The sequence below is a fragment of the Pyrus communis genome, chromosome 4 (assembly GCF_041283825.1).
Source record: "Pyrus communis isolate YQ-2024b chromosome 4, ASM4128382v1, whole genome shotgun sequence".
NCBI lineage: Eukaryota > Viridiplantae > Streptophyta > Magnoliopsida > Rosales > Rosaceae > Pyrus > Pyrus communis.
In genome coordinates this window covers 24,022,133-24,042,843 of record NC_142568.1, presented here as the reverse complement: position 1 = coordinate 24,042,843, position 20,711 = coordinate 24,022,133, and the positions used below count along the sequence as shown (strand labels likewise).

At 38.5% G+C, this 20,711-nt stretch overlaps 3 protein-coding genes across 7 annotated transcripts; 1 reads left to right on the top strand and 2 right to left on the bottom strand.

Moving 5' to 3' along the window:
- The first annotated feature begins 5,915 nt into the window (after nucleotides 1-5,915).
- LOC137723777 (uncharacterized) lies at nucleotides 5,916-8,770 on the top strand. Its single transcript, XM_068462969.2, has 4 exons — nucleotides 5,916-6,484; nucleotides 6,606-6,833; nucleotides 7,647-7,934; nucleotides 8,424-8,770. The coding sequence occupies exons 1-4, from the start codon at nucleotides 6,479-6,481 to the stop codon at nucleotides 8,472-8,474; spliced, it is 573 nt and encodes a 190-aa protein (XP_068319070.1). The 5' UTR covers nucleotides 5,916-6,478; the 3' UTR covers nucleotides 8,475-8,770.
- Nucleotides 8,771-11,230: 2,460 nt separating this feature from the next.
- On the bottom strand, nucleotides 11,231-14,224 carry LOC137723449 (U-box domain-containing protein 9). Of its 3 annotated transcripts, none has more exons than XM_068462648.2 (2): nucleotides 13,633-14,224; nucleotides 11,231-12,703 (listed from the first exon to the last, which is right to left on the bottom strand). In XM_068462648.2, the coding sequence occupies exons 1-2, from the start codon at nucleotides 13,966-13,968 to the stop codon at nucleotides 11,624-11,626; spliced, it is 1,416 nt and encodes a 471-aa protein (XP_068318749.1). In that variant the 5' UTR covers nucleotides 13,969-14,224; the 3' UTR covers nucleotides 11,231-11,623. The 3 variants fall into 3 exon arrangements, with proteins under 3 accessions (XP_068318749.1, XP_088549273.1, XP_088549274.1); XM_088693147.1 differs by having other exon boundaries at nucleotides 13,626-14,222; XM_088693148.1 differs by lacking the exon at nucleotides 13,633-14,224 and adding an exon at nucleotides 12,946-13,089 and having other exon boundaries at nucleotides 11,382-12,703.
- A 604-nt stretch (nucleotides 14,225-14,828) lies between these two features.
- LOC137722767 (U11/U12 small nuclear ribonucleoprotein) lies at nucleotides 14,829-20,695 on the bottom strand. 3 transcript variants are annotated; one of them, XR_015961918.1, is made up of 7 exons: nucleotides 20,406-20,695; nucleotides 18,547-19,954; nucleotides 18,004-18,118; nucleotides 17,595-17,702; nucleotides 16,277-17,012; nucleotides 15,421-16,175; nucleotides 14,829-15,195 (listed from the first exon to the last, which is right to left on the bottom strand). XR_015961918.1 is itself a non-coding variant. In XM_068461851.2 (6 exons), the coding sequence occupies exons 2-5, from the start codon at nucleotides 19,893-19,895 to the stop codon at nucleotides 16,296-16,298; spliced, it is 2,289 nt and encodes a 762-aa protein (XP_068317952.1). In that variant the 5' UTR covers nucleotides 19,896-19,954; nucleotides 20,406-20,695; the 3' UTR covers nucleotides 14,829-16,175; nucleotides 16,277-16,295. The 3 variants fall into 3 exon arrangements, 2 of the variants coding, with proteins under 2 accessions (XP_068317952.1, XP_068317951.1); XM_068461851.2 differs by having other exon boundaries at nucleotides 14,829-16,175; XM_068461850.2 differs by lacking the exon at nucleotides 15,421-16,175 and having other exon boundaries at nucleotides 20,406-20,543.
- Nucleotides 20,696-20,711: the final 16 nt, after the last annotated feature.

Here is a 20,711-nt window from a genome sequence, read left to right as displayed (position 1 = left end):
TTGGAATAAGAACCTTTGGTAGTATTCTCTCAATATATATGTTTGTAATGTGCATATATATTTGCGCAAACCCCAAGTGGTGCCTTGGAGTCAAAGTTGTCTACAACAGCAAAGCTTTTTCCAACATTGAAACCCTAATTATACTATTAGTTTAACAAAGGAAAAAAAGAGTCAAAACTTTTAGGCTCCTCGATGGCAACGATTCTTGGAGCCCCTTGCGTTCTCCTGCCGCAGTTGACGTTAAAAAATAAAACTCTGGCAAATGGCAATGGCGTTTGAGGATGTTTTTGTAATCACACATGCAGATTCAAAGGCATGTTCACATGAATTTTCTGGCATTTGGTGCTGTAAATCGGTATTTTTTTTTTATTGGATTTGTTCACGTGATTCGATCTTCTGGGATTTTCACCCATACGTTTTTATGTTAATTAATTTCCCGTTTTAACGGTTGCTGCTGGTGCTAATTAATCAGAGTTTGTTAATTAATTGAAAACAATATTCTCCAAGGATCATGACTCGTATAATATGTTGAAATATATGTCACCGCATCTGAATATCCAATATTAATTCTCACTTATGATTTGACTAAAACAAAGATAGCAAGTGGAATAATGTGTAAAAAACATTTGTTTACTTAATGTTCATTCTCATTTAAAATTTGACTAAAAAATTGTTGGTGAAATATGTGATTGATACAGTGTGTGAAAATTTTTAAAACTCCAAACTTAATGCATGCGTACATGTTTATAAAACATTGCCTATCAAATATCAGTACTCACTTATAATAGCTAGTGAAATACGAGACTGATCCTATGTGTATAAAACTTTTTTTTTTAAATGGATATTCTTGAAGCTTGAGAATTGTATGAAAAACAATTTTATTTCTTTATATTTTTATGTGTATAATATGTGTATTTATACATATACACATGTAAAAATTGGGCTAAAAGTTCTTGGATTCCTGGTTAGTTTATTTGAGTGTATAATAACACATGAATTCTCAAAACCTCATGGTGAGGTGGAGGAGAAAAAAATTGATTTTATAATGAATTGCGTACAAAATTGTAAAACTGATGAATAACACTCACAATTTTTTTATTAAATACACAAATTTTTTTTTTCGTGATATATTGTACCATAAGCGTTAAGGAAAAATCGTAAGCCATTTGGACTTGGTTTTACCATTATTGAGCCACAAATGTATTTTTCATAGAATATTTAAGCCGAAAACTAATCAATAAGTGGAAAAAAACGTAGTGAGCCCAACATGTCACATCCCAGCCCGGGGCGGATCACTTCCCGGGCCCGCTCCACCATCGTAGCACGATATTGTCCGCTTTGGGCTTACCATTCCCTCACGGTTTTGTTTTTGGGAACTCACAAGCAACTTCCCAATGGGTCACCCATCATGGGATTGCTCTAGCCCCATTCTCGCTTAACTTCGGAGTTCTTACGGAACTCGAAGCCAGTGAGCTCTCAAAAGGCCTCGTGCTAGGTAGGGATGGGAATATACATTTAAGGATCACTCCCCTGGACGATGTGGGATCTTACACAACACATTGTCAAAACGGAGGTTCTATCCTTAAGAATACCAACGAAAATTCTTACATGAATTCTCAAAACCTAACAGTGAGGTGAAGGGGAAAGTAAATGGAATTTATAATGAATTTTGTACAAAATTGTAATACCGACTAAAACCCGTGAGTGTTAACACCTACGTTTTTCTTTTGTGAAAAATGCAAATTTTTTATTTTCGCAAGATATTTTCTGTAGGAGTTAAGAAAATTTTTATAAGGCATTTGGAATTGGTTTTACCATTTATTGAGCCAGAAATGTATTTTTCATAAAATACTAGAGCCGAAAACTAATCAGTAAGTGGAAAAATTGTTGTGGACCCAAAACACTGACAAAACAAGGTCCTATCCATAAGAATATTTACGAAAAGCTTACATGAATTCTCAAGACCTTGTAGTGAGGCGGAGGTGAAGGCAAAGGAATTTTATAAAGAATTTGTACAAAATTGTAATACTGACAAAAACCCATTAGTGTTAACCCACTTTTTTTTTTTTTTTTTGTGAAAGAAGAAAATTGTTTATTTTCAAGAAATACTTTTTGTAAGTGTGAAGGATGTAACATCCCACATCGCCCAGGGGAGTGATCCTTAAATGTATATTCTCATCCCTACCTAGCACGAGGCCTTTTGGGAGCTCACTGGCTTCGGGTTCCGTAGGAACTTCGAAGTTAAGCGAGAAAGGGGCTAGAGCAATCCCCTGATGGGTGACCCACTGGGAAGTTGCTCGTGAGTTCCCAAAAACAAAACCGTGAGGGAATGGTAAGCCCAAAACGGACAATATCGTGCTACGGTGGTGGAGCGGGCCCGAGAAGTGATCCGTCCCGGGCCGGGATGTGACAATATGGTATCAGAGCCAATCCCTGGCCGGAAGTGTGCCGACGAGGACGTCGGGCCCCTAAGGGGGGTGGATTGTAACATCCCACATCGCCCAGGGGAGTGATCCTTAAATGTATATTCCCATCCCTACCTAGCACGAGGCATTTTGGGAGCTCACTGGCTTCGGGTTCCGTAGGAACTTCGAAGTTAAGCGAGAAATGGGCTAAAGCAATCCCCTGATGGGTGACCCACTGGGAAGTTGCTCGTGAGTTCCCAAAAACAAAACCGTGAGGGAATGGTAAGCCCAAAACGGACAATATCGTGCTACGATGGTGGAGCGGGCCCGAGAAGTGATCCGTCCCGGGCGGGGATGTGACAAAGGAAGACTTTATAAGACATTTAGAATTTGTTTTACCATTTATTGAGCCACATAGGGCGCGTTTGTTTGGCGGGATTAAGTTTCACTGGATTGGACTACTTAGCTAGGATTAGTAGTCCAGTGTTTGGTGTAAATTAGGATTGTGTTTAATGGGATTAAGCCGGACTCGTGCCGACTAAATCCTGCCTTAGGTGGGCTTAGCGAGAGCCACCAAAAACGAGGGGATTCGTAGTCCCGTTTTTGTTCTTCGCTTCACCTCGTGTTTCTGTTCTTCGATTCACCGCTTCACCTCCCTTTCTGTTCTTCACCCCAGGCTTCACCTCATGTTGTTTGCTTTGCTTCTCTCCTCCTTCCTCTTCTCCATCTCAGAGGATCTCCAAGTATGCAATATTGGGTTTGACAGAAACGGATCCAAGAAATCCAAGCCATCACCGTCTTTCACTTCCCTAACTCCACAAACCCCGACTCGTCGCCGGTCAGCTCGCCAGGCATCGCTGCAGGCCGGTTTCGCCGCTCCACAGACTTGCGGCTCCGATTGAATCCACAAACTTGGAAAGCTCTCTCCAGTTCGAATCTTGCACCGAATAAAACCTGAAAAATAAGGGAGGGAAGGAAAGCGTGGGACGGAGAGAAAACCTTGGAAAGCACTCTCCACCACTTCCCTGTGTTTCCCCCTTCCCCAATCTCTCTCTGTCATTCCTCTCCTTGTTTCTTCTCCCCCATCTCTGCAACTCTCCTTCCCGAAGCAAACACACCACATCCACACCCACACCCCACCGCGACCTCCACCAGACTATCTCACACCTTCTCGAAGACTCTCTTCTCCTCAGTCTCTTCCCTCTCAATCTCTCTCTCCCGACGCCTCTATCTCCAATTTCTCACACCTTTCGGATCTGTCGATTCTGAGCCTCCTCCCTCTCGATCTTTCTCTCCCAGTCTCTCTCTCTCTCTCTATCTCGATGCCTCTGTCTTCGATCTGCACAACTTTGCTGGTTTTCGCTCCCTCTCGAACCGGAGATCGTCCGATGGGATCTCGATCGAGAGGTTTCGGACGTGGAGAGTGTGGGACGGAGAGAACAAAGGAGATAAAGAGGGAGAAAAAGATGGAGGCTTCCAGAGAGAGGGAGAGTATTATTAGAATAAAAAAGGTGGAATTAATTAATATAATATTATTAGATATGAATTAAAAAATATAATATTATAGTTTGTTATTATCTTTCTTTTTAGTCCGACACTGCACCAAACGCTTTACTAAGCTAATCCAGCTTAGTCTAGTCTAAGCCAGTCCAGTTTAGTCCCTGCAGCTAGTACAGTCCGAGACAGTCCGGTGCAACAAACGCCCCCATATTGTATAAACATTTAAGTCGAGAACTAATCAATAAGTGGAAAAATAGTAGCGGGCCCAAAACATTGCCAAAACGGGGTTCTATCCTTGAGAATATCAATGAAAAATCTTGCATGAATTCTCAAATCTCACGGTGAAGTTGAGGTGAAAGAAATAAATTTTATAATGAATCTAGTACAAAATTGCGAAACTGATAAAAAATCGTGAGTGTTAACCCACATTTTTTGTGAAATTCGCAATTTTTTTATTTTCATGAGATATTTTCTATAAGTGTTAAAGATAGGGCATTTGAGATTGATTTTATCATTTATTGAGCCACAATGTATTTTTCATAAAAATATATACGCGGAAAACTAATCAATAAGTGGAAAAAATTGTGCATGAGCCCCAAAACATTGCCAAATCGAGGTTCTATCCTTAAGAATATCAATGACAAGTCTTACATGAATTCTCAAAACCTCGTAGTGAGACGAAGGTGAAAGCAAATGGATTTTATGATAAATATTGGACAACATTGTAAAACTGACTAAAACTAGTGAGTGTTAACTCGCATTTTTGTTGTGAAAATTTCAAAATTTTTAATTTTGCAAGTTATTTTCCATAAGGGTTAGGAAAAACTTTGTAAGGCATTTAGAATTGGCTTGACCATTTATTGACTTTTCATAGAATATTTAATCGAAAACTAATCAACATGTGATAAAAATTGTAGTGGGCCTCAAAACATTGCCAAAACATTGTTCCATCCTTAACAATATCAATGAAAATCCTTGTATGAATACTCAAAAACTTACGGTGAGACAGATGTGAAAGCAAATGGATTTTGTAATGAACTTTGTACAAAATTGTATAACCGACAAAAAAATTCTAAGTGTTAATCCATGTTTTTTGTGAAAAATAAATTTTTTTATAGAATATTTAAGCCGAAAAACTAATCAATAAGTGGAAAAACTAGTAGTTGGGCTAAAAACATTGCTAAAACATGGTTCTATCCTTAAGAATATCAACGAAATTGTGCTAAAAGTGATCTTGAATTCCTAGTTGGTTTATTTGAGTGGATAATGCGTATTCTAATTATTATTCACATACATCCTGTATTCATAAATAGATCTCATTGCTAGAGGCATAGTGATCTGTATGCATATTCAATACCATATGTATCCCTATGGTATTTTTAGGGTTCATCATGTTATATTGCTGTTCACAATCCACATGACAGGTCCTGTTGACGTATGGTTGCTGGATTCGTGCTGGAAACGGACAAGGATCCCAAAATGGTGGGCGTGACTTCTCGAAAAATTGCTTCTTCCCAAAGTCACTTTTAGTACCACAATCCTCTCCTCCCACAGTAGAAGCAATTAGCAAAGTTTGGCAGCAGACCTCCCTACATATTTTATTCATAAGCACTTTTTCAAAAATTCAAAGCCTTTTTTCAACTTTGGGCCATACATTTGGTCACACAGTCGCACCCACTACACCAGCTAGTCTTCTCCTGCATTGCAAACAGTTGAAAGGAAAGAAAGAATTCACATTTCTCAGAGATTTTTTTTTTTTTTTTAAAGTGTTATTAGTATTTTAAAAATCTTATTCCACATTTCTTACAAATATATTTTTCTTTTCAAATATAAAAAATTTGAAATATAAAATAAGATTTTTAGATTGTAAATAATCTTTTTCATATTTTTTTTTTTTTTTGTTTTTAAGTGGGAAAACCTAGAGTTTCTGCGGCCCACCTGCCAACCGCGTGAAGCGAGGAGGGAAGAAACCAATCTTTTAATCGGGCATGGTTGCAATGTGACATTACTAGATTCAGGATTGGATAAAATTGTCAACCACCACCACCAACTCTCTCTCTTCTTTTTCTCTCTTAAGTGTGTACAGTGAGTAGTGCAACTGTAAACATATATGATGCAGAACAAAAGCAGAAGCAGAAGCAGAAGCAGCAGAAGCCATCCCCCTAAAAGAAGGCCCTGAGGACTGCCATTGCCTACCCAAATAAGCTGTCTTTCCTGCTGAGACCTGCTCAGAGCCTTTGCTTCTGTATGCTATAAATCTAGTAAAAAAAAAGCAGCTTTGAGATCATCTCTCTCTCTCTCTCTCTCTCTCTCTCTTTAACACTGACCATAATTTATATCCTCTGACTTTACCTTAGGATTCTCCATAGCTTCTTTCACCTTTTTGCTCCCCCCCCCCCCCACCCCCTCCTTTTAACTCCTAGGTTCTTCACACCCAATCTCCACACCTCTTTAAATTTGCTACCTTGCTTTCACCTTTGCATTCAAAATCCAATCTTTCAATTGGGTTCTTGTTCTTTCAAATCAAAATCCGATCTTTTCTATTGGGTTTCGGCAACTAACCCACAAACACAATGGATGTAAGTTCCTCACCAGTTTCTCGATCAGTGATCTGTTTCTTCTAGTTATTGTTTTTTTTTTTTTTTTTTTTTTTTTTTAATTTTATTTTGTGTTTTAATCTGTGTTTGGATGGTGATTCAGGACTATTACAAGAGGAGTGGGCAGATTCCGGCGTTTGGAGACTGGGATTATGCAAACGATCTACCAATCACTCAGTATTTCGAGTGTGCGAGACAAGTCGGTTTGATCAGATTCAGCTCTTCTTCTGGTGAAAGTGCTGATCATCCCTACAATATGCGTCCTGACTTGTATGCTGTTCCTGTCGATCACTTCAAGAAGCCTTCTCGCAATGTTGCTCCTTCTCGAAAGGTTCTAACTTAAATTCCAACCCTTCCCAAACCCCACCCCACCCCCCGGCCCGCGCGGGGGCCCCCCACATCTTCATTTTTGTAAATATTTTGCTTCTTTCTTTAATTTATGATTTCATTTGAGCATTTTTGTTTTTGTTTTTCATTCCCTTTGCATTTTTAGTAGTATGATTTGGATATTTTTGGTACAAGTGAGTGTAAAAGAAAATATTTTCTTTTTCGGTGATGCACCGGATTTTTAGATTATTTTATGTCTTGGAGTGGCTAATTATGATAAGCTAGCCAGCTTAGGTGAGGCAGCTCATTTCCAAAAGCATGGTGCCTGTTTACTATAAATTTTTATATGTTTACATGGAACACTTGTTATTTGGTGTATTTTTTTTACATGTTATATAATTTTTAGGAGACAACGTGGTTGATTTATCCCACTTATTACAACATATTAGTATATAAAAAACAGTGTTATAATTTGTGTGAAATCATGACATAATTTGATGGTGTTTCATTTATACTGAACAATCCCTCTTGTTTTACCATTTGATTGTATTTTATTCCAAATTTAATTTTATTTAGAAATAAACACAAACAAAAACTTGAACACGAATCCCTTGATTAAATACGATTTCTTGTCAGTTTAATGTCCTTCCTATTTTTATTTTTATTTTGAACACACATAGAGACTTGACTTATTATATTTGTGTTATTGTCACACGTTAGCATATGCCTCATTTAATATGAGTGAAAAAAACTAGATGAAATTAATTAAATGATGATATAACATGTGAGAGTGAGACATAGAATATTATTGGTGCAGGCAACAAGAGGAGTTGGTGGGGGAGGAGGAGGTGGAGGAGGGAGGGAAAAGCGAGGGCAGCGTGCGCATGTTATGGAGCAAAAGAGGCAGCAATCGAAGGTGGCAAAAGTCTGTGACGTGACCGAGCCGCCAACTAAACCCTATCACTATCAACTCCATGTCCAACAACCCAATCGCACTCACCACCACCACCACCACCACGGCGACACCGTTCCAAGAAGACCTCCCAAGCCTGTCGACGAAGATCTCTACAAAATACCCCCTGAACTCCTCCACACTACCAAGCGGGTACAATAACTAAATTTCCACATTTTATTTGTTTTTGTTTTAATTTTTTATAGGCCATAGAAATTTTTATGTGAAACTTGCATGAAAGTTTTTACTCACAAATGAACATGATATGGATTTCTATTCACCAAACGTAGTATTTTTTTTTATTCAAAACATGTTGCGTGAGCATTTTATACCGCAAAATTGGTATAAAACTCTACACCGAATCACATTAGAATTTTTATGAAGCATTTTGCTGGACGGTTTTACTTGGGGACATTGTAGGGTTTCAATTTTCAACATGGTAGTGAAATTCAATTTTCACATGATCATGCATAAGGGAGGGTTTAAAACTATCATGCATAATGATTTGATTTTCTACTTTAATTTTTTACACCTTGGGGGCACTTGAAATGACTGTCAATGTCTTGTCACCTTTACTGTTTTACTTACCCGTTTGATTAATTTTTTAAGTTTAGTTTTGAATTTTTTTTTTTTTTTTTGCAGAAGAAAATGCTGAGAATGTTTGCTTGCTTGGTGCCTGCTTGTGCTTCGTGAAGCTAAAGGGGTCTCAAAACTCATAGGAATTAGAATGCCTAGTAGACAAGAAAAACTCGGTGCCTTAGTTATTTTTATGTGTTGTTTTCTTCAACGTGTGTTAGTTGTTGTACTTGTATCTAACTAAGATGGAACCAAGTTTATGATTGAGATGAAGATTAGATGTTAGTGCCACATTTGTGACTTTCTTATTTAATCTTCCTCTCATTTGTAACTTTGTTATCTATATGTTTTGTAGTTAAGAAATGAAAATTTGCAAAATATCCGAGTTTATAAACCGACTAGTTTTTGGTGTAGTAGTACTTGTATTTCTGATATTGAATGGAGAAGCCAAATACTTTTCTCCCTTGATAGAAGCAAGACCTAGTGAAGATTCTATTGTACTTTGGTATATGACAAGTATTAGAGTAATAAAGAGTTGGACGTGCGATCAAGAATTTAACAAACAATGATTCGACAAGCAAAAACACCAATATATGATATCACCATATCAGAAGGCATAAAACAATGAAAATAAATACAATTACTGAATTGATAAAACAATGAAAATAAATACAATTTATCGATATATGATAATTGAGTTTTGGACCACAACGTTTGAGGGTCATTTGTCAAAGCAGCCACGAGGTTTTAATTTTTACATTTTACACCACATGGTTTTTAAATTGCGCCAATTTAACCTATCCGATAATTTTATTGTCTAACTAGATGTTACATACTGATGCAGCATAGACTTGACCCACACTTTAAGCACTCATTGATTGTTTATTTCAATGTTTATTACTTTACTCTTTTAATTCTTTTATAAAATTGGCAGTCAACATGTGCTTAAAGGGCCACCTAACGTCTAATTAGACAATAAAATTAACGGAGAGATTAAATCGATCCAATTCAAGAAGCACTTGGTGTAAAATGCAAAAATTGAAACCTTGTGGCTGATTTTGCAAATGCCTCTCAAACCTTATGATGTAAATGCAGTTAACCCTTCGATTTATAATCATTAGTTGTGGCATGGCCCTCATTGATCATTGCCACTTCCAGCTGGTAGCTGTTAGTCCGTGCGACTTTCTCTTAACAAAGAGATATTATTAACCATTTTTGTAATAGAAAACGGGATTTGAAATTGAATTTAAGTTGACGATCATACTATTATCATGATCAACCAATCTAAACTATTATCGTGATCAACCAATCTAACTCACATTTTCACTTTACGAATATTTCTTCACTTTCTGCTGTTTTGTAGACTTTTGGAGATCACTTTGGGTCTGACGTTTCTGTGGCTGCCCATCTTTAGATGGAGCCCCAAAACAGAGTCGGGCTTCCTTTTCCTTGTCTTCGGCTTTCTATTCGAGATACCCTTCTACCCAATTGAATTGTACTGAGTTTAACCCTTCAACTGTTGCATCCTTATAGAAGCCTGTCCTTAAGGGCTCAAGGCCTATAGAGATTCTCTCGTGTCACCAATGACATATCCTCATTGGTATAAACAATCTTCACTTAACCTGTTTCCTCAAGAACCCAATACCTGCAGAGATTCTTTAGTGTTACCGGGGATATATCTTCTTACACAATGAGTGATGTACACTCATAAAATATATTCCTCGTTGTGTGTAAGAATTTCATTTAGCAGGCAATACTTTACTATATACAGAAAGCTTATTGGTAGTTGAGCAATTGAAGAAACTTTGAGATGCCTTTGACTATTTTGTATACGAATTTAGCCTTCTTCTCTATCTTGGTCCTCCGACTATGAACTACAGACTACTATATAAACTACGATGTCATGTCTTTCACATGAGGTTCTACCTTCTAACTAAAAATATATTTTCACATAACATCTCACTTATCGCAATCTAATCACATAATACGTACACATACAATGATATATTTCCAGTCATACTCAAGATTTTCTCGTCTCATGCGCATACGTGCTAACTTGCTGGATAAAAAAATAATTTGAATGGTTTCTTTGCGTGCACCACTATTTTCTTGTTTTTACTTTTACTTTTGACATGCAGGAGTCCATGGTTTCTGTTATTTTCCAAAGTCCATATTTTGGAGGCAAAAAAAGACACGTGACAAGGGATCTATGGTATTACTTGTCAAACCCCGAAAGTTGCTCGCCCCACCACCACCCTCACTCAACCGAAAGCAAAAATAATAGAAACGAAAAAAGAAATGATGTTTTGACAGTTCGTAGATGATTTTCGACTACCTTATCTGTAGGGTACTTTACAAAAACAAGAAAACTCTCTGTATTTTGGTCACATTCAACCCGATGGTCACATTCAACTCGATGCGATCTTACTTGGTCCGAGAACTACCCTAATTAGACAACGCTATCGAATCTAAACCCACGGCTTCCAAATCTCATGGGTATCTTTTTGGTACAAAATTATTGAGAGATTCTTGAGTCTTGACGAATGTTTGTGGATAGGGGATAGGAGTAGGACCAGAAAATGGCACCATCAAATGCTGCATGATGTGAGTTGTCCTCCAGGGTTTATAATGGCTTGTAGTGAATTGTGGTTTGCATTTTTCTTTCCTTTTTTTTTATTATTAAAGTTCGTAAATCCCATTAGCGCCGACTTAACATGTCGTTATCGAACATAATTATGGTTTAACGACTTAATCCAGTGCTTAAGTATTGTATTAAAAAAAGAAAAGACATCGGAAATTATGCAGCCTGCCGACACACTTAAAATATTAGGGTGGAAGAAACTATGGAGACCCTTCAATTAATCACCATTCAATCACAAAATCCAAATGAAACTTATTATATTTATGATGGCATTTCAAAGAGGCACAAACCCGACAATGTAACATGCGACGAGAGAGATACTAACAGTGTGATATACCACCGGTTCCACCCGAGAATCGGAAAATGAGCCGGAAACACACGGAGAAACAAAATGTACTAGTTGTGATTTCTTTTGCCATCAAAGAGAGGTGAAATTCCGATGGCCATTACAAGTCTAGAAATGGACCAAAACTTTGCCTAGGAAAATTTCAAGTAATGTGTACAAATCTGTGAGCTCTTTCTGTGTACAGGTGGAGTATAGTACGAAATATACGACATTTACATGGGGTGTGATCGGGTAATACCTTCTCGGAGGAGAAAGAAGAGAAGAAAAGTTCGATTTCTGTCAAGCAGTGTGCGTTATTGAACCGGTCCTATTCAGCCTTTCAAGAATTCCGCTGGCCTTTCTCTTTGCCCTCGAAGTCCCAGTTTGTACAAGTCTAGAAAATGTACCATTAACCATTTCCTCTTCCTTAATTTCCTTCAGTTTGGTCCGGTCTGCAAAACAGATAGCGTAAAGGATTGCAACACAGTTCTCCTTGTTGCGCTCGCAGTCACTCTCCCTTGTGATGCCAATCAAGCAAGGCACAGTGCCAAGCTCACACATTTCCTGAACAGCTCTCTGATGGCTCGAGAGCATTGCAAGTATAGCTAACAACTCGGCAACTAAAACACGGTCCATAATCTTCTTCAGAATCACCCTGACTGCTCCAGCATTGATGGCCCTTCCCTTATTTTCGAGGACAGTACACAGGCTGAATACCGCCGAAGCAGCATCCTTCATTGCTAATGGATGCCCCTCATCTAACAGGTCAATCAAAGGTTTGATAGCACCCGATGCTCCAATAGTAATCTTGTTGGAGTCAATTGCTGATAGTGTGAAGAAAGTTGCGGCAGCATTGCTTCTTGTTTGAACGGTTCCAGATATTAAGGATTCAATAAGCAGACAGATGACTGAAGCGTTCTCTGCAACTAATCTTTTGTTATTGTCATGAATTGAGAGGTTTAGTAGTGTGGTGATCAGATCTTCTTGAAGATCAGGATGAGCATCAACCTGTCCTGGTGAAAGTGGGTTGAGCAATTGCGGAATGGTCTCAGTAGATTCGCCAAAAAGTGCCCGAAATGATGAACTTCGCTTTGTTAGCAGTCGAAGCTCTTTTGCTGCTTCTTTCTGATCAGATAGAGATGATGACATCTTCTCAAGCAGTGAATTCAGATATCCTCGGTCTGCATTGGTGACAAGTTGCTCATCAATATCCTGAACAGGTTTCGGAAGCTCAATTTCACGCTCCCTGCACCATTGTGAAATCATTTCTCGAACCAGGTGATTAGGGGTAAGGACAGTATGAGAGATGACTTGGTTTGTTTGAGGGCACGTTCTGTGGCCTTCGTTCAACCACCTCTGAATGAATGGTCGATCAAAAGTCTGTAATCCAATAAAGATATGTAAAACATTAGAAACTGCACGAATTCAAGGTGCTACTAACAAAAGTTGTGAACTCAAAACATCTGACAGATATACGGATTCTTAGATCATACGGTCAAGGAGGATGCCAGCGATGCTACCATATTTGCAGGAGCGGTGATCTGATCCTAAATAATTCATAAACGCAACAAAAAGCAAGTAACTGTTTCTATACCTACTTTGTACATGCAATTTGCCAGTACCTGCCAAAATTGGCGATGCCATGAAGGATAGCAAAACCTCACCGATCCCTCTATTTATAAAGTTTCCTTTTTTCATTGAACAAATTACTCATTGAGGTTTTATAATCACAGCTCCTCTCAGAAGTTCAGTTGAAGCAGTACTCCCTATTCGATCAATACCAGCATTTCGCGGAGATAAGCGCACAATATACATATGTGTGTGTCGCATTTTGTGGAGATAAACGAACAATATACATATGTGTGTGTGCATATGTATATATACACACAATACAAACACATATATCAAAAGAAAAACTACAGAAGTTTCCTTTGGGAGTACTACTCTCGTGATCAAACAATTTTTTGACTTTTCCCATTACAATGGAGGAATGACAACATAAATTACTGACAAGATTATTAAAACTCCAACGGTTCTTCATATCAAACACAAAGTAGCAAACAGTTTCACTGCAAAGAAATTGCACAACAAATGACCGCAGAAAACAAAACAAAAAAAAATCTTGAAATCCCAACTCCAAAAATGAAGAACCAATCTTGATGCGAAAGAAAAAACGAAAATCCCCAATATAAGAACAACCCAAATCTTAAAAACACGAAATTCTTGCATGCAAATTCGAACTAGTCACGAATTCCTCAAAATCTTCACAGATACAGAAAGGAAAAGGTGTAAATTTGTGAACCTGATACCTCTCCAGTGGCCAAGACAACAGGGTCGGCCATGAGCTCTCCGGAAATGGGACATCTGAATTCTTTAGGAACGCCCGCAAGAACACCGCCGCCATGGCTACCGCCTTCAGCGAGTTTGAAAGAGAACGACTTTTCGGACTTCAAGTCTTTCAAAGAAGCCAAGGTTCTGATGGCCTCGTCGGCTGTCTCGACCCTGTAGTCATCTTCGTCGACAATGGCCTTCACCAGCCTCTCCAGCTGCTTCTTTATCTCCACGGCCTTCGCCTTCTCCGCCGCCGTGGACGCATCGGCGTCGGTCACAGTTCCCTCCCCGGAGACGAAACCTTTCCTGGCCATTTGCGGAAGAAAGAAGAAAAATTGAGATCAGGGGTTGCTGTTGATCTGATTATTCGTCTCAGATGAATGGGACGTCGAGAATTGTAGACCGCTGCTGCAGCTGCATCGTCTCGTCTGTCAGAGGAAGGCGAGAGAGAGACAGAGAGAGATGCTCTGTTTTCCTGGATTTCTTTTTGTTTTGGTTTCTGTGTGCGACTGACTGAGAGGAGAGAGAGAAGGAACGAGTGTGACACGCAAAATTCCTTTCAACTGGCACATGTCTAAACTACCTCAACAGTACTTACTGTTCCGAGATTTTTTTAAGAGAGTTTTAACGAAAATATGTGGTACTGTTCACTTTAATGAAAATCATATTTTTACATTAAAAAATTAAATCTGGTACTATTTACTTTACCCTTTATTTTGTTCTTATCGTTAAAACTCATGTCATTTTCTTTAGATTTCCTATTTTTTTAATCTCCGAAAAAAAGATCGGTACACCATATATTATTATTATTATATAAATGAGTGAAGAGAAGTATTTTTAAAGTGTTCATCTACTTGTATAATGAAATATAACGTATGCATCCGTATTCCGAGCACATTGAAAATTATATATTTGTCACTTCTCACTTAGGCCACCATAATGTGAATTTGAACTCAGGTGAAAGAATAGGCATACTCTTCTAGCTTACAGGTCAACTAGTCCTGACATAAATGTGTGAAATCGGTACAGTTAGGAGGAAAGTAACTCGAGTATAGCAGCATGACAAGCTGGATGAACGGATGATTTTGTGTCTTGGTAAAGGTGGCCGAGCTGACACGGCCAACCATGCACCCATGAACTTCTAAACTGTATTTAAATTTAAGTACCAACTGGATAAACTTAACAAATTTACTAATAAACATACAATTAAATAGCAATTTTACATAATCTCTACAAAATTAAAAATGCCAAGAGTACATAACAAGCATTCTTCTTCCATCTACATATTTCAATGAAGGTAAGAAGAAGCCAGGTTTCCGACATGCACTGCTTCCGATTTGTATGAACTCGTCGAAACAATTCATCGGAGAACTGCATTCCATGAGCAAAACAAAACTATTGCATACAACCGAGGGTCAAGGCACCAGTTCTGTGCTTCATCCACTAACGTCATCACTCTCCATGTTGACATAACCAGAGGACAGAGACGTTCCTTTCACGAACTTGTACATTCTAGCAGAAGCTGGGGGCATTTTTCATATCTACAAGGCAAAGAGACAAGGGCATCAGAAAATTCAACCATGACATCACATGCAATGCTGTATACTACAAAACCGGAGTAGAAAGCAAGTAACAAAAAAAGGAACCGGGGGGGGGGGGGGGGGGGGGGGGGTGGGTAAGGAGGAGGAGTTAAAAGCTTCCCCAATCGAAATTACAAGGACCGAGAGATTTATAATGATGCTATTCTTTGCAATCCAACGACAAACCTGTTTACCCTTATTTGCAGATTGGGATCTGATACCATGGCCCTCTGTCAGACAATGACCCAGCCGGTCTTTGGAAAGGATTTATGTTATGTGTACTTTTCTTTCTTTTTTTTTAATGCATGAAGCTTTAAGTGCAAAGAAATAGAGAAAATATATCATTTGGGTAATCGGATTCCCTCAGACAAAAATGCAGCACATACATGCACAACATGGAAGTAATTGGTGAGACAATCAGTTAGATTTCTCGGAGAGAGGTTAACAGGATTTAACTTGGCTCATCGATATCGTTAATGTACTTAATTTGGTTTGGTCAGAGAGAGGTCTGGCCCAAAAGAAAATTCAGAGCGAGGTTAGCGTGTAAAGAAAGAGGATTGACATGTACGAGGAGTTTAACAAGGTGGTGGTGTTTTGTCTCGCTTCACTTGACTAACAATTGCTAAATGCGAGACTTCACTATTGCAAGGGTTATCATAATGAAACTGACGTAAATACAGACAAGAGGAATGCAGTAAATAACAATCTCAACTGATAACATGTCGACTAATGAGGGGAAAAAATCATAAGGAATATGGGAATAACCATGCCAGTACGAGTAATGATTTGCCATCAACTTATTATCTACTCAGAACGAGAATGAGCGAGGAAACAAGGACAACTGCAAATATCTAAATGCTTAACAGCTCATAAAAAAACAGTCAAGGATACAAAGGAGGATACAGGTGAAGTTAAAATTGCTGAAGCCTGATGACTTCGGGCTGCAAATTTGGTCAGTAATGTCACAAAAGAAATGTCACTTTCAAATTCAAGTGAGAGCATACTATAAGTACATTAAAAAAAAAAATCAAGAATAACTTACCGACATGGCAGTCATATTTCTAATGGTAGTCGGGAATTTTCTCTTTTTCAGAATGTCTGCCTGCTCTAGCATACTTTCTGTTAGTAGAGAGATCGTCTTCATATAAGTCATGAGGCTCCAGAGGATCATATCTATCATCAAACGTATTTTGTTCCATAGAGTTTGAACTGTGATTCTCATATGTGTATCTATCCCTTCTAACTTTTGATTTCAGATGAGAACTTGACTGAGAAGATGATCTATCTTGAAACTTGGATATGCCAGAAGATGACATTTTGGTTTCATAATGCTTCGTCTTTGTCACCTCCAGATCATCTCGTTCCCTGCGATTGCGAGTATGTCCGTGTGACCATCCATGATCTCGGCGACTTTCTGGACTTCTCGAATGATTTTCTGTATCGCGCCTGTCCCTACTGACACTCCTCTGATCTTCTAGATATTCATGGCATCCCTCAAGACTATGGTTTGGTTTTTCGTGAGCCTTAGTATAAGCATCCCTGGCTGTTGCAGAATGAATAGCATCACTAGAATGAGACTGTTTCCTGCTACGATACGGGGTACTTGCCGCTGACTCATAACTACTTTTTGTTGCCTTATCAGCATCCATGGTGATGTCAGGAGCTGATGGTAGCTCCAATGGAATGCTCCCTTTCCCTTCAGTTCCTTTCTCAAAGCACTCAATCCCACCAGCCTTCTTGATTTCCTCCATGTATACCTCTATAACATCCCTCATTTTCTTCAGAAAGTATAGAAGTAAACATTAAATGCCAATAAAATAAAAAGGGCAAAAAACTGCAGAAGTAAATGCTTCAACAGAGAAAAAAAAAATGATTTTCTTTAGTTATTCCTACTTTCCTACCATCAGTCAAATAAATCGCAACATATTAAAATCAATTATTTTTAGCTCCACCGACCGAGCTTGAAACATAGATCACTCAAGGATTACCATTGTTTCTATAAGTACACTCAAAAGAAATGTTCTCGATGTTTTACCAGCCTCAGTACCCTCCCTGCGTTATTGTGCGGTATCTTCAGTATCAATGTCAATGTCATATATTAGCAGGTAGAGAAGTGCAAATGTATCCTTTTAAGACAATTCTTTGTATTTAGGTTTAATTTCAAACATCGAGGGCTTCTGATGAGGTTTTCTTAGAGTCTACCCATAAAATTCTTTTCCTTTTCAATATTTTGTTTGTCTTTCTTTTGTAAGAACTCAAGAAAGCCACAAATAATACTAGCCAGAATAACTAAAATGATATGCATAGTATAAGATAAGCAACAAGAAATAAACATTCCACAAATATGAACTGCGCCATACCTGCAAAGGTGATCCCTTCACCTTTTTACCACGATATGACATTCTTCGTCTTTTGTAGTCTCGTTCTTCTGCCAATAACTCTTCTCTAGTCTTAGTCTTGTTTGTTTCCTTGAGTTCAACCAACAAAGAAGAACCAAATTCAGGAATTTCAGGCTATTACTAGGTTTATTCTTCATCTAATTAAAACCATACTTTAAAATGCAATAATCGCTAGAAAAGACAAGATCTTTAATCATGATAGGATACTCTCTACACTGTTGAAATTATTTTTGATCTCTCTGAGAACCCTTTACTTAATCTAAAATGGTAATAAAGAATCCAGACTCCCAGCAGAAAGATAAGCTGAATCACTTTAAACAAGCATCATGTGTCTACTAAGTTATCTTGAAACAATGATATTATCTGGTACCTGGTCACGTGATTTCTCCCAATGAATCCCATCATGGTCAATAATGGGTTTATACTGACTTCGGTTTTTCCGTTCCTCATGAGCTCTTTGTGATACATAATCATGATCAACCACCCTACAAAGAAAGACAGTACAAGAAAAAATTAGCATTTCATAAGCAATCCCAAAAACAACAGATATGTCAAAATATGGAACTGACAAACAGCCATATGAATAAGAGTCTAAGACTTGTATGTGTGTAACAACTAACAACCCAGTTGGAATAAATGTTAGCAAAAGGACAGTTTGCTCCAAACAGCAGAAATGGCCAACAATAACAAAAACAAAGTATTGGCTATTTTACAAAGGTTTCTATGAAGATCCGAAGCACTGGCAGATCCCTGGCCTTTTCAGTTACTAATAATATTTCTTCTAACAAACTCCCGTGTTTAGCATTTGTTTCTATTCACCTCCCTCCGTTATGCTTCAACTAGATTTTCAACATATTAAAAGTAAACCTGAAAGCAAGCTCAACATAAAAATGAAATTGAGCATAGTGCATACCGTTGATATCTAGTAAGGGTGTTTGAAACCCTTTGTGCTTTAATTTTTTCTTCTAGCAAGGACCTTTCATGCAATGCTGCAACGGCTGCAGCAACCTGGGACACAAATACCACCCTACCGATAATGTTTTCCTTCATCATGCTATTCCCTTCACCATCTGTGTTTAGTGGTTTCATAATTTCGGCATCCCTCACACCATTGCCATTGGCATCCAGATTCAATGAACCCCCTTCTAAAGAAGGAGACTCTGTCACCTGTTGCTCCAATGGGAAAATTAACGAGCCCATTGCAGCATCTGATATGCATTTCTTAAGGACGCTTATGACAAAAACTTTCCCATTTTGTGCACCATACAGTATGGAAAGCTGAGAAGCCAGCCACGTCAAAGCTTGAACCATAGTGGGACACTCAAAACTTTTACTCTTTGGATCTCCTTTCTTTACCTTACTTAAAGCTTCCCTTAAAATCGCCTTCAAGCACAACTGGAAAAGTAACAGTATATGACCCCTCATAGCCACATCAATCACAACTCCATATTGTGGTGAATTTGCAATCACCCATATGGCTAAATCACATTCTCTAACCACACCCAACCCCAAAATGACACGAAGAACACAGTACGAGTACATAAAAGGAAACTCATTCCAGCCCTCAACTTCGGATTTAATAGCCCACAACTCAGATGGAAAAATTCTACACCACTCGTTGTCAAAATCCATAACCTCTCTCTCTCCTGGATCAATAAAGTTTGCACACTCAGCTGACAAAATTAATGGAAGTGTGAACATTCTGTCAACACCATCCAGAGCAGAAAAGTTAACGACAGCAGGGCAATCATTGTAGAAGAAATTGGAATCAAAATCCGCAAAGTATTGCTCCAACGACAAGCACAGGTCAGCCTCTGAGCCATTAACTGTTTGAAGAAAACTTTTTCCAATGTGGGATTGCTCAGACGATTTGAGGGTTTTGGTGTAGTTGCGAGGCGGGAGAGTGTCAAGCTGGAGAGGGTGAGGATGGGAAGGGCAGTGGAGGGAGTGGGAGAAAAGAGAGTCAGGGTGCACACGGTGGTGGGGGTTAAAAGGGCAGGCGACAAGGCCACTATGTAAATTATGGTAACTTGAGTTTTCGAGAGGGAGGAGAGCGGAGAGTGAGTCGAGGGTCCTGTTAGACTCGCGAATGAGGGTATTGAGAGATGAGATTGTGATCGAAAGATCAGGGGGCAGAGGATGAGTGAGGATTCCGGGAGGTGTGTTTTGTGGCTCAGAGTGGAAGTAATCGGGGTTAGGATTATGACTTGAAGGATGGAAAGTGAAGGGTGGGTGGGAAAATTGAGCAGGAGGATGATTCATGGCGGATTCTAACCAATGTCCAGCTCAAAAATTCACAAAATTTCCACCTGCAATTTTATCTGATACAATGATACGGTACAAAATCAGCTGCCAGAAGTTCCCAACATATAAGCATGCATATACACGCGAGCGCACACACAACACATATAATATATATATATATATATCATATGGGTCGAAATTCGTATGATTTAAACAGAAATAATCTCCAGATAAAGAACTGAACTAAATAATTTTGAAGATTTAAGCATTTAAAAGAGCAAATCACACCATACTAAGAGAAATATATATACAATAATACATGAATACAAACATATATATATACACACATACATGCATATGCATGTATATATATTTATTTATTCCAAATAATTTCATGAATAAAACCAGAATCTCAGTAAATATTTTCTACAACCATCTTTAAACCACCAAATCTTAGCTTGTTTTACCGCCATCGGAACGGCAACGTTTAGCTTTACAAGTTCGACGGATAGAGGGAGAGGGAATTACCCGATGCTGAAACCAAAGCGACGTCGTTTGCTTCCTTCTTTCCAGCCTGAAAGAAGCGAGAGCTGAGAAAGCCTTCTGCTTTCGTTTCGAGATGTAAAATCAGAAGGTTGAAGACGAAGAAGAATAAGAAACGACGTCGTTTCCTCAACTACAATGGGGACCAATTGGGGTAATTTCGTGAATACCACTAAATACATAATGTCTCTTATACCCTTCAAAATACGGAATTTACCAATGGTATTATTGGGAATTCACACTTCACTCCCGCTTTAAAGTAAAATCACTCAATTTTGCAACCTCTTTGGA

Excerpts from the sequence above, each read along its gene's own strand:
- LOC137723449 (XM_068462648.2), bottom strand. The coding sequence starts at position 13,968 with ATGGCCAGGAAAGGTTTCGTCTCCGGGGAGGGAACTGTGACCGACGCC. Across the intron at positions 12,704-13,632 it reads TTGTCTTGGCCACTGGAGAG|ACTTTTGATCGACCATTCAT; the intron begins GTATCAGGTTCA and ends ATTGGATTACAG.
- LOC137723777 (XM_068462969.2), top strand. Across the intron at positions 6,834-7,646 it reads ATGTTGCTCCTTCTCGAAAG|GCAACAAGAGGAGTTGGTGG; the intron begins GTTCTAACTTAA and ends TTATTGGTGCAG. Across the intron at positions 7,935-8,423 it reads TCCTCCACACTACCAAGCGG|AAGAAAATGCTGAGAATGTT; the intron begins GTACAATAACTA and ends TTTTTTTTGCAG.
- LOC137722767 (XM_068461851.2), bottom strand. The coding sequence starts at position 19,895 with ATGAATCATCCTCCTGCTCAATTTTCCCACCCACCCTTCACTTTCCAT. Across the intron at positions 17,703-18,003 it reads GGGAGAAATCACGTGACCAG|GAAACAAACAAGACTAAGAC; the intron begins GTACCAGATAAT and ends GTTGAACTCAAG. Across the intron at positions 17,013-17,594 it reads TGAAGGGATCACCTTTGCAG|AAAATGAGGGATGTTATAGA; the intron begins GTATGGCGCAGT and ends TACTTTCTGAAG.